The sequence below is a fragment of the Crocuta crocuta genome, unplaced genomic scaffold (assembly GCF_008692635.1).
Source record: "Crocuta crocuta isolate KB4526 unplaced genomic scaffold, BGI_CrCroc_1.0 scaffold56, whole genome shotgun sequence".
NCBI lineage: Eukaryota > Metazoa > Chordata > Mammalia > Carnivora > Hyaenidae > Crocuta > Crocuta crocuta.
In genome coordinates this window covers 9,466,840-9,479,578 of record NW_027531334.1, presented here as the reverse complement: position 1 = coordinate 9,479,578, position 12,739 = coordinate 9,466,840, and the positions used below count along the sequence as shown (strand labels likewise).

General features: G+C 37.5%; 1 protein-coding gene across 2 annotated transcripts in view; it reads left to right on the top strand.

Moving 5' to 3' along the window:
* ALCAM (activated leukocyte cell adhesion molecule) overlaps positions 1 to 6,551 on the top strand; it is a 202,519-nt gene extending 195,968 nt beyond the window's left edge. For both annotated transcript variants that reach the window (XM_077771826.1, XM_077771825.1), the window contains 2 exons: positions 2,515 to 2,631; positions 4,090 to 6,551. In XM_077771826.1, coding sequence (XP_077627952.1) covers positions 2,515 to 2,602 — 88 coding nt within the window. In that variant the 3' untranslated portion in view covers positions 2,603 to 2,631; positions 4,090 to 6,551. The remainder of the gene's footprint in view (positions 1 to 2,514; positions 2,632 to 4,089) is intronic.
* Positions 6,552 to 12,739: the final 6,188 nt, after the last annotated feature.

Below are 12,739 nucleotides of genomic sequence, written 5' to 3'. Positions count from 1 at the left end.
AAGAAGACATGCCTTAGAAATAGAGGTAAATGAGAGGTAGAGTTTTACCAAAACCACAACTGAGCCTTAGCCTAGCTCAAGCCTAGACTGCACTGAAGTCATCAGACCCTCACCCTATCTGTTTGACAAAGGAAAAGAGAAACCTTATCTGATGGAGAATAACTGTGTGGAGATGCTACAGTTCATTTATATACATGGTGTCATGGAAAATGAAAGAGGCTAACTATGCAAAGAGTCAAGAAAATACAATCAATAATGAAGAGAAAAAGTAGACAAGCAGACCCAGGCATGATTTGGACATTATAATTAATAAACAGACAAGGACATTAAAATAACAATAGATAATATATTGAAAGTAGAAGAAAAGATAGTCAAAGGAGATGAATGGAAAAGAGAATTGAAGTGAACTTTTAAATATTTTAAAATCAAATTGACTTTTTAGAACAGAAAAGTAAGCCTTGGGGTGCCTGGTTGGCTCAGTCAGTGAAGCATCAGACTTCAGCTCAGGTCATGAGCTCATGGTTTGTCCTTAGAGAACATCCTAATCCACTATCCCTCCACTTTACTGTTGATGTTACTAAAAAGACTTTATCTTGTCTGTTAAGTAACTTGATAGCCAGAGACTAGACCTCAAATCATCTGTGATGCAGAGAATCTGATATATATAGCATATTTATGTATATTTTATATATAAGCATATATATATGTAGTGTATGTATATTTTATATATACAAAATACGAGAAAAAGTACAAGGCCATTTGCATCATTCTTCCATTTTCTGGAAAATTTATATGATAAGGGTGTTGCCTCTCACCATGATGTACCATTTTACTGAAAGATAGGAAATATTTTTTGATAATATAAGTCAAGACATAGACTCCAACTTAACAGCATGTCTTATTTACATTTGAAATGTCTGTTGTAAAATGCTATTACATATTTTAGCACTTTGTCATGTTGGCAGAGTTTGAACTTGCTCTCCTGCCTTATGAATGGACTTAGAAGGCTATAGTTTCAGCTAAACTAAGAATTTTTAAGTCACAAATTAAATTCATACTAAATATAATGAGTGTCCCCAGTTTAAATGAGCCATATGTCTTTATCTTACTTGGGCATATATCATATACCATTACATACCTCTTTCTAGTAAAGTTGTGATTCTTAGCAAGTGAATGAAGCAATTCTATTTCACTAATAGAAATACTTTTATGGGAAAAATGGAATTTTCTCCCCAGTTTCTTTGACACATCTGGATATGTTTTTTCTTCTTTTTTTTTAAATTTGTTTTGATGTTTTTATTTATTTTTAAGAGAGAGAGAGAGAGAGCATGAGCAGGGGAGGGTCAGAGAGAGAGGGAGACACAGAATCTGAAGACAGTCTCCAGACTCTGAGCTAGCCGTCAGCACAGAGCCCGGCACGGGGCTTGAACCCACGAACCATGAGATCATGAACTGAGCCAAAGCCGGATCCTCTACCGACTGAGCCACCCAGGCACCCCTGCTTTTTCTTAAAAATAGAAATATTACTAGGAATTATATGGCAATAATAATTTAAATTACCATATCACTGTGTTTCAGCTGATGAGCTTATAACAGGGAGGAAGTTAAGAAAGGGGAGAAAGGAAGGGAGAGACGAAGAGAGGGAAGGAAGGAGGTAACGGAGGAAGGAGGGGAGGAAGGAAGGAAATGGCACACTTGTTGAAATACAGTTATGATTTCTCCTGGGTCCTCCTAAAACCAAGGAATTTAGCTGTGTGCTTAAGGAAACCTGTTTTCAGCTCTTAAAGGATAGAACCCAGTCATGTGTAACCATGGCAGCCACTCTCAAACTTTGGCAGAAGCAGACCCACCAGGAGGCCTTGTTTATCATGGATTGCTGGCCCTCTCCCCAGAGTTTCTGTTTCTCTTGTTCTGTTGTGGGGCCTCAGAATTTGCACTTCTGTCCAGTTCCCAGGGGGTGCCGATACTGCCGGTGTAGGACCGCAATTTGAGAAACACCATGTTAGAGCTGCTTTGGCTTCTGCCAGATTCCTGTCATAAACTCGGGTCCCTTTCTAATCTTGCCTGTGATTTATTTGATAAAACAGAATTCATAAACAAAGATACAGGACATGAGCTCCATCTGGATGCATAATAGGGAATGACTAAAGGGAAAGGCCCTAATGAACTCCCTCAGAAAAATGTTGCCAAAAAGTATTTGCACAAAAGGAAATTTTTGATTATTAAATGATAATAATCACCTCCCAGAAAGTGGAGAGACAAATAACCCAGCCAAAACCACGATGTAACTACGTATGTATGGTCTGTGTTCAAAATAATTGGTTTACTCCTACCATATATTTAATGCAACCCCATTCCTTAAGGTAATCTCATTGGAATGTGTTCTGTTACCAGTCCAGGCTCACAGATGTGGATTTTTTTCACCCCAGTAGATTATCTGTATTAGATATAAAACATTTGCTTTTCAAAGATACTTTCATGTGATATTTTGATATTTATTCAATTTTCTTACAGAACTGCCTCAAAACATGTAAACAAGGACCTTGGTAATCTGGAGGAAAACAAAAAGTTAGAAGAAAACAATCACAAAACAGAAGCCTAAGAGAGAAACTGTTCTAAAGTGTTGTCCAGGTGGGTAGGTTTATAGAAATAATTCCCAACGAAAGTACAAAACACCCGAGGAGATAAAAGGGAAAGCCTTGACATTAAGATGCTTCGTACTTGCAGCTTTCAAAATAGGAAGAGAGTTTTTGCCAAAGGAAACTTTGGTAACTCAGAAAGGTGTTCTCAGAATAATGGAATCTCAACAGTCATACCCATCTTCTGAAAAATAATCATTATCCTGTGACTAATTAAAATCAATGTTGAGATTGTAACATTCAATTAGCATTTTGTCTTCTAATGCCAAAAATTTTGTGGAGTGCAAAGTTGTTGAATTTTCCAGATTGATATTTTGCCTGGATGAGAGCTGATTCTAATACTTTAAGTTTATCTTAGAAAGCAATTATGAGAAAAACTCTTAAACAGAAAAATTTTAATCTAAGGATGTAATATACTTAGAAGTGTCATATATTTATGCAGTCATTCCCCAAACTATTTAAATGAAAAGATTTGTATAGACACACAAAACTTTTGCAGATAGTATGTATATGATATGTGTATGTATATGTATGTCTACACATGCACATACATGTGTGTATAATGTATATATCAATGTTGCATATACTGCATATATTTATATATAATAGCTATATGAGTGTGATTTTTAAAGACAATCTCAAAAAAAAAGTCTTTTCCATCGTATTACCACTTGGAATTTGAGCTTTTCATTTTTATTTATAATCTCTTCAGCCAGCCGATCACAGAAGCCATTTGGACAAATTATTTTGTGTGTCCTTGAGAATGACTGTTGCTGTAGTTTACTCATCTGATGTAAAAATCCCCAACAACCACAGTAAAACTGGTTCACTATAAGTAAAGCACAAGTCACAGTCTGAGTAGGTCACCCCAGGTAGCGAGCATGGTAAAGAATTACAATTGGAAGGATACACACAGGAAAGAAAAATAGAATAATCAGGATAACACTTTTAAAATCCGAAAACCAGGATTTCACACTGCTCAGATGAAAGAAGAACTGGTTTCCTTCCCCCCGTCCCGCTATCCATTAGAGGCCGAGCATGAGCATTCCCACCGGATTTTTTTTCCTGTTTCTCTAGGGTTCATGCCTCAATCCTTTGTAAACATATAGTTTGCCTTCTGTTGTCTTCAAAATTAGATAAAGTCTCAGGAAAAATTAAGCTTGAAGACAAAACCTACAGAATGGAATATTTTCCTGAAAAAAAAAAAAACTGCTTCTAATCGTCATATGAATTAAGCAATTTTCATAAAAATAAAGACTCTCAGCAATTCCAAAACATTGTAGAAGGGGCTGCAACAATGCCTGATTCACAGATGGGCTCAGGGACAATGGAGTTTTATGAAAGGCTCCTATAAAGTAATTCCTATCACTTTTAGTACAAAGCATCTGTTGATGGTGAAAAATGATTGCTATGGTAACTTACTAAATTGTGTTTTTTTTCATCATTTCAGAGAAAAAACTATATAGACCAATTGAAGCATGAACGTGGATTGTATTTAATACATATACAAAGACATTGACAGCAATTCATGGTTCAAGTATTAAGCAGTTCATTCTACCAAGCTGTCACAGGATTTTAGAGAATTATCTCAAGTAAAAACAATGAAGTGAAATTACAAACAAAAACAAGTTTTGGCAGCCATGATAATAGGTCATATGTTGTGTTTGGTTGTTTTGTTGTTTGTTTTTTGTTTTTCCTTTTTTTTTCCTGTAAATGTCTGCACTGAGGATTTCTTTTTGGTTTGCCTTTTATGTAAATTTTTTACGTAGCTATTTTTATACACTGTAAGCTTTGTTCTGGGAGTTGCTGTTAATCTGATATAATGTAATGTTTTTATTTCAATTGTTTATATGGATAATCGGAGCAGGTACATTTCTGATTCTGATTGCTATCAGTAATACCCCCAAATTTTCTCACAAGCACCGAAATCCCAAAGGTGGCAGCTTGTGAAGGCTGGGGACACACACATTGCTGTATTCAAAGACTGTGATTTTTTTTATCGCGAGGGAGGAGGAGGCAGAGAGTCAGACTGATATGCGGCCCATGAGCAGATTTTGCACATGCACCGCCAGTTGACTTTCAGAAGTAAATCACACATGCACACGAGCGCACATACATAATAGTACTCCCAAACTGACAGTTTCACCTATTCGAAACAAGACATAACACAGAATTTGGGCAGCACTTACCTTCAGAGACACCTGCTAGTAAATTATTTTCTGTCAAGAGAAAAATGAGAGACAGTTTGGAAAAATCATGGATAACATTCCCATTTTCATAGATCACAATGTAAATCACTGTAATTAAAAATTGGTGTTAAATCCTTTGGGTTATCCACTGCCTTAAAATTATACCTATTTCCTTTAAAAAAAGATATCAGTCAGAATTGGAGATTTTTAACAGTGGTCATTATCAAAGCTGTGTTATTTTCCACAGAATATAGAATATATATTTTTTTCGTGTGTGTTTTTGTTAACTACGCTACAGATATTGAATGCACCTTGAGATAATTTAGTGTTTTTAACTGGTACATAATTTATCAAGCAGTACATGAGAGTGTAATAATAAAATGTCTATGTATCTTTAGTTACATTCAAATTTGTAACTTTATAAACATGTTTTATGCTTGAGGAACTTTTTAGGGTGGTAGTCTAAATGGAAACTTTTTGAAGTAGACTGGATAAGGGCCAATAGCTACTTGTGACTAGACTTTTAAACTTTGCTCTTTCAAGCAGAAGCCTGGTCTCTGGGAGAACACTGCACAGCCATTTTTGTCCCAGGATTTATCTAATTTTACAGGAAAAAAAAAAAATGAACATCAGATTTCCAGGTAAAGAACTGTATTCTTAGGAGCGAAAGGGAAAACTGGTGTTTATTTTTTTAGACTGATGGAATAAAAAATTATGATGGCAATGAAAAATAAATAGAAGTTAAAGTCAGAAAGCGATTGGGAATAATATTTTGCCACTTCTGCATTATTAGAAACACATGTTATTGTACATTTAGTAAACTGTTTATTGTCTGGGCAGTAGTGACTCAGTTTAATCAAAGCTTCCTGTAGTGCATTGGTATGGATTAAATACATAAAATATCCTATTAGATTCAATGCTGTATAAAATATTATGGGGAAAAAGAAAATATGTTATTTTGTCTCTAAACTTTGATTTATTGAAGTTTTATTTGGCAGGAAAAAAATTGAATCTTGGTCAATATTTAAACCAAAGTGAAAGGGGAAAAACCAAAGTTATTTTTTTGCATGGCTAAGCCATTCTGTTATCTCTGTAAATACTGTGATTTCTTTTTCTTTCTTTCCTCATTAGAATTTTGTTAAAGAAATTCTAAAATTTTTAAACACCTGCTTTCCACAATAAACCATGAACACTAAAATGAAATTACTTCCATATAAATATTTTTTCTTTTTTTCTTTTGGTGTGGGAGATCAAAGATTCAAAGTCTAACTCCTAAGATCTATTTGCAGAAAGAAGCAATGTCGCAATAGAGAGGGTCATACTACAATTATTTCTTGGCTTCCACTTGCTACAGTTAACTAAGTGCAAAAACAGCTGTCAGAACCTAGAGAGCAGAACATTCAAAAGTCAGAGCTCTGGATGGACGGCAGAAAGTTTTCCGGGGAAAGAGGATAGCATTATTACTGTTGAATCAATGCCGGGATAAAAAGCGGAGTGTACTTGTGTAATGGCAGCCATCTGCACAGCAAGGCTGGGAAGGAAGATAATGCAGAATCCTCAACTTCTGAGGTTGCGTCTCTCCAATTTAACTCTTTGGCAACAGGAGACAGGTTTTGCCAGTTCAAGTTTCACTTCCTATCTGTGATTACAGGAATTGTATGTGGAAATGGATTAACATACCCGTCTATGCCTAAAAGATAATAAAAATGAAATAATGTCTTCACATCTCTCTCACAGCTGTCTTCTTCTTGTCTAAACTAGGCTGTTCGTGTGTAGAAAGTGGTTGTCTTTATTAAAGAGGGGGGACTCATTGTGTCTCTCCACAGCTCTGGAGAGGGAATGCGGCAAAATGAAATTGTCCGTGCCTTCCTGTTAGGTCAGGCGGGCCACCTTAGCCACTCCTAGATTGCAGCAGTGTCTGGTTCTATAATGTGCATCTCCATCTTCAGTAATGGGATTATACTTATTGCGGGTATCCCATGTGGCTGTCCTAGAAACTTAATTAAGAGGACACTCTTACATTTCTTCACTTCCTCCATTAACACACCATTCGGCCTACCATTTGGAATTGTGTAGGCATGAACTTTCATTGAAATGCTCTGATGTCTTATTTATATGGTTTCACTTTAATCCACACGCATCCTGCCACAGGAGGTGCTATGTCCACTTTACAGATGAAGACAATATACATAACTTTGTCTACAATCACAGACACTGGAGGTGATTGGACCACAACCTATCTATGCTTAAGTCCAAGTTCTATTCACTATATTGCTTATTATCTCTGTGATAAGAATAAACATCTATCTATGCTTGGGGAGGCCACCAGAAAGATGGATTTGTAGTAAATAACCTACTTGATCCTCTTAAGTAACTAATGTCATTCATATTTAAAATAATGTGATAAGAAATATGTGGACTTCTTTAAAAATAAATTCTATATAAATACTAGTTTCTATGTTAGATGTCTACAGAACCAAATAGAACTAATTCTATTAAAACAATTGTCTAGATTTTGCTTTACAACTAGTACTTTAACAATAAAAATCCCTAAGTTAAATACAGAATACATATTTCTCTAAGCTTCTTCATAAAAAATGCTTTAAGACCACACTATTTAGGAAATATGAAATAAGAAAATGAGCTCATTTTTCCCTAGCATGCTGTCTTCACCTATTCATCGTCCTTATTCTAATCCAATTTATTTTTCCCCCAGATCTATTCTTCTCTCATTTTTCCTTATAAATGCTCCTCAAATGCACAACTATCCATTGAGGAATGAATACACAGGCATAGAACTCCAAAAGTATATTCCATTCTCACGTTATCCATCTTGTCCCTTTTTATTAGCTAGCTCTGGAAAAGGTTTTACCTTGTGATGGCCAAGCAGATGAATGAGAGAAATGCTCAGTTACACACACACACACACACACACACACACACACACAGACTGTGGGCTATTTTACACCATTTCCTGGAAGGGAGGACATAGAATTTGCTGATCAAAAAAGGAATGTTTTGAAAGACTACAAAATGTTTTTATATAGGACGCAGCTATGGAGTTAAAATATTCAAGATATTTGATGACAGGCATTCGGAAGTGTAATAATCAGGTACAATAGCACATACTAGACTCAGTAGTTGCAGTGAAATGTGTATGAATGAACCTAATTTTATAAATGCTATAAATAGAAATAATTGAGGTTCTCAACATTATAGAGGCTCAAAATAAATTATTAGATTCTTTGAGAAAACTTGTATTATCAGAAAGTAGAGGCTATGCTCTCCAGAAGGTACAGCATTTGCTAAAATTGGAAGCTGACAGCAACTCAATTTAAACTATTTATGAGATAATCAAAATGAAATCTCAACTTTTCCCATATTTTTTCTGATTATATATTCCCAGGTAAGTCAGGATAAATTAAGCTTCAATTAGCAGTTTAAATTGATGGCTTGATTTGTATACCATCTGAGATGTTCACTTCCACAGAAATAATAGTTAAAATTTTGGCAGCTGTATACATTTCTTTGAATTCTTATCAGTAAGAAAACCTCATTATTAGTGAAATAAGATGTAGTTACTGCTTGGAAATTGATTCACAGCACTCTCCCTGGAATAGCTCATTAAGGAAATGGAGTATTTCTGTTAAGAAAAGGTTTATGTCTAAGTATAATAGTCATTCCTTGGATGCTAAACTGTTATTAAAAACTAAATTCACCCAGAAAATTTGGGCTTCTACACTGTTGGCAGTAGCACTAAGTTCCTTTTTCTGAGACTGAGTAGAACTGTCCACCAAAAGCTCTTAAACAGTCTTTGTATTAAGAGACAAATTGACATCACTGATTGTTGAATCTGATTCCAAGAGGAGAGATTATTTTTTAAAACATTTGCAGGCTCCCTTATGGGAGTAATCCTTCTGTAACTTTTCTTGATTTAGAGAGCTTTGCTTTTCATATAGTCGCGTATATGCTGTTTAAAAAAGGACAAGTTTTTGGTCACAAAGGCAACACCACAAAAACACATACACAGCACCAACTCCCCCATGTTCCTAACTAATAATCTGTTTTCAGAGAAACACAATTAAATGGTTGCCTGTAGTGACGTTGTTACTCTTTCATTCTTTTGAGCTTAATTTTTCCTAAATGCAAGAAAATGTAATAAAGTTATTAAAATATCAAATATGTTCTTCACAGTTATCACCACAGGATTCATTATATTTTTGTTGTCCTGATGATAATGCAATGTATGGAATCAGTGTTCAAGGGTTGTGAAGGTGTTTAAGTATTAACACTGTTGTTTTTGTGGGATTTCTGCAAAATAGATCAAGTGAAATTTCCATGAATCCCCTCGGCACCATTGCCCACCGACTGTTGGCACTGAAGAGAAACTGACATTGAGGCAGCTTTTGTTGGTTCAGCTCCATTACCCCCGACTCCTGGCATTGGGGGTAGGGTCTGTGTGTGTTGTGTGGGGATGGGGAAATCTACTTCTCAATCTCTCCTTTAAAATGATTTTCCCAAGCATTTGATCCCAGTGGTTGGGAGCAAAGTCAAATGGGCTTTACCAAATAGTTTACACTCTGATTTAGAAGCAAAAGACCAGAATGGAGCAGCAGAAGTTTGGAAGGTTGGATGAGCACAGGGAGCTGTTCACTTATGATTTGGTTCCCCAAATGAGCTCAAGCTTCCAGATTTAAAGCACATATAACTATAATTACAGTTAGCTGAGCTTTTACTAAAAGATGACTTTATGTGATGAAGCACATCAGTAACAGTTCACACAGTCTTTGATTTTATCCTTGGCTCATATTTTCTCCTTAGAAGAAGTTACTATAGCTATATCAAAGTGTGGGCCCTTTCCTTCCATCCCACTCTGTGTATTTCAGAAGATGCTTCCTAAAGTTAAATGCTTTTGCAAAAAAACACCCGTTCTGTATCTTTTGTGGTCTCTCTGTTGCATTAGATGCCCTAATTCTCTACCCCTACCTGTCTCCATCCCCTTTGTATGTGTCTTTGCGGTTTTCCCCACAAAATATCAGACCATATTTTTTCACCCCGACATGAGTTTCAGCCATATGGTTTGCTTTAGCCAATAAAATCATGTGGAAGTGATAGTTTTGTAGTTCTGAGTCTAGGACTCAAGTGGCCCGCCGTGTTTCTTCTTGCCTCTTATACCGTCATTGCTGTGAGAACGAGAAGCTAAGGCAAGCCCATTGATGCCAGAAGGAGGGTGAGGACACATGGAGCAGATCTGCGCCAGGTAAGGTGCCTCAGACAAGCCCAGGCTGGAGCAGGGCTCCTAATCAACCCATAGCTACATGAGCAAACCCAACCAAGGTCAAATCTACATCAATCTACATACGTTAGACATCAGTTGAGGCCAGTCTACATCCGCTGCCAATCAGATGATTCACAGACACAAGAGCTACAATAACAGATGAGTACTATTTTAAGCCACTGAGTTTTGATATTATTGTTAGGCAACAGCAGGTAACTGGTACACCTCTTCAGGAGCAACCAACTTTCTTGGTTGGTTGGTTAGGTCTGGATAATATCAAGCAACAGTCCTTCCACAGAAAACCAGATGCATCTTATTAGAGCCACAATTGTAAGACTTCTGTGCTTTTGAAATGTTTCCCTCTTTCGTAAGATTCCTAGGACCAGTATTCACTACTCAGGGCCCCCAAGCCCTCTATATCCTATTAAATATCCTTTGGCATCAATATATAAGAATTATTTGTAGTAATGCCAGGTAGCTATTTAGAGATCTGTCTTAACTATATAAGTCACATACGAGTCTCTTGGCCGACGGGGCTCATAATGTGTTCTTGTCTGGCTGTGGTCCACATTTGTCCTTTTACATTGTTCTGAAAGTTCAGCATTCAAGACAGGTTCATATAATTGCTCTCTCTGTATGCCCCCATAATTACATGCCAATACCTTTTCCCAAATTAGGAATTATATTCAGGCTAGATATTCTGCTGACACCACATTCCTCACCAAATGTCAGAGTCTCTTTAAAAATATTCTCCGCTCAAAAGGCCTAATTAGGTTTTCAGTAATTCATGTCATTGGTCATTAGGACAATCATACAAATCAGCAGGCTCTCAGGTGCCGAGGCACTACATTGGAAAGTGAATCTTATAGATCACAGGCAATATCCTAAAAGAGATCAAAAGTTTTCTCACTGCTTTCATTAACCTTTTTCTTATGTTTTCACATTTTAGGCATAGATTCTTTTGACCTGTAAAATTGCTCAGCAGGTAGTTTCAATGTAAGAGGAAGGAAATATGGATGGGATTGTTTAAATAAGAAACAATCGGGAGGCGTTAATAAACATACCTACACATACACCCTCACCAAATTTTCCTGCAAGCCATGCAGCTTCTGACTACCCACTATATCCTGGATAAAGTAAAGGTGGCAGTGGCATGAGGGCAGAGGTGGCTACTTGGTTTTTGTGGCCCCCAAATGGCACAGGACATTTTTGAGGGACAGGTGTACTTAATGGTTTAATGGGAAAATTGTAGTCTTTAGAAACGAGTAGACTTCCAAATGAATGGGGACCTACAATTGATTAGCAGTGAGGCCTTGAATGTAACATCAGAACCCTTGATCCTCAGTTACCTCATCTGTAAAATGGCAGCAACACTAAATACTTCAGAGCTTATTGCCCTTTAAAGAATAAAATGCACATGTGAAGCAGAAAATGACCCTTTGTCCAGCCACTGGGTACAGAGTAGAGACCACCACAGCGTGGGAAAACCCATTTCAACAGAATGTAGGTTACAAACACTGAGGCGGTAAGCAAAGAAACGGGCATTCTTTATGCAAACTAAAAGTATCTTCTCTCACTTTGGAGAAGCCACATCTCCGACAGCTCCACTGAGGTCATGGCACCAGATATGCTCATGGTACTTTGTCTATTAGGTTAGTCCTTGGGCAAATGCTGGCCTAGCTCTTCATGGGTATTCCTGGAAATGATCTTCTCCTCATACATGAAATAGTTTTCATATTCGCTGAAGTCAGGTCTGCATTCCTCTCAGGAGAGTGGATGGTAATGTCAAGGTTTGATAAAGGCAGAAGGAAGGCAGTGCCTCCTGTACAGTAAGCACTTGCATATGTACGTTCATCTTCCTGTGTCCTTTTCACTGCACTTAACGACAACGTGGATGTGCATGACCCAGTACAGGTAAGATTGATGGGATGATGTTTGGGGTGACATCACCTCTTCCAATTCCACCTGTTTCGTTACTTGCTTCCTTCGTATCTCAGTATACTGCAACTCTCTGGCCTGGTATGCTGTTGTGCCCGATTCGGGAGTCCCCAGAGACCACCAAGGAGCCAGCACCGATGCAAGTAGAAAAGGGTCTTTATTACAAGCTCGAGCAGGGGCTCACCCGTCTACTGGAGCAGCGGCAACAGGGTGAAGCCCCGAACAATAGCGAGCAGGGTTTTTATGGGGTAAGGGGCGGGGGTGTTACAGTGCACACGTTGTACTATAGCATCATCACATAAGCACCAGTCATAATTGTACGGCACCTATGGTAACAGCTTTGACCATTCAGTATCTGTGAGGTGCTCATTACTTTTGGTGGGACCCAATCATGACTTTTGAGAATCCTTTGAAAATGACCAATTATGAGGTGAGTTCAAAGGGCCCACGTGGAGTTCAGGCAAGTGGTAATTGGCTAGGTTGTACAAAATAACTGTCTGCAGTTCCCAGCCCTGACTCAGACCACAGGAATGTTTTTTTGATTAGCTGATCTGAGGGCGGTCCGAGGATGGCTTTAGCCTTGAAATCTGAGGCTTTTCCTGAAACTGGAGCTACATGCAGCCTGAGTTTGCTCTTAATGGAGGCCTTAATCTCAAAATAATGTTACTTAGGCTCTTCAATGCTGGGGGGGGGGG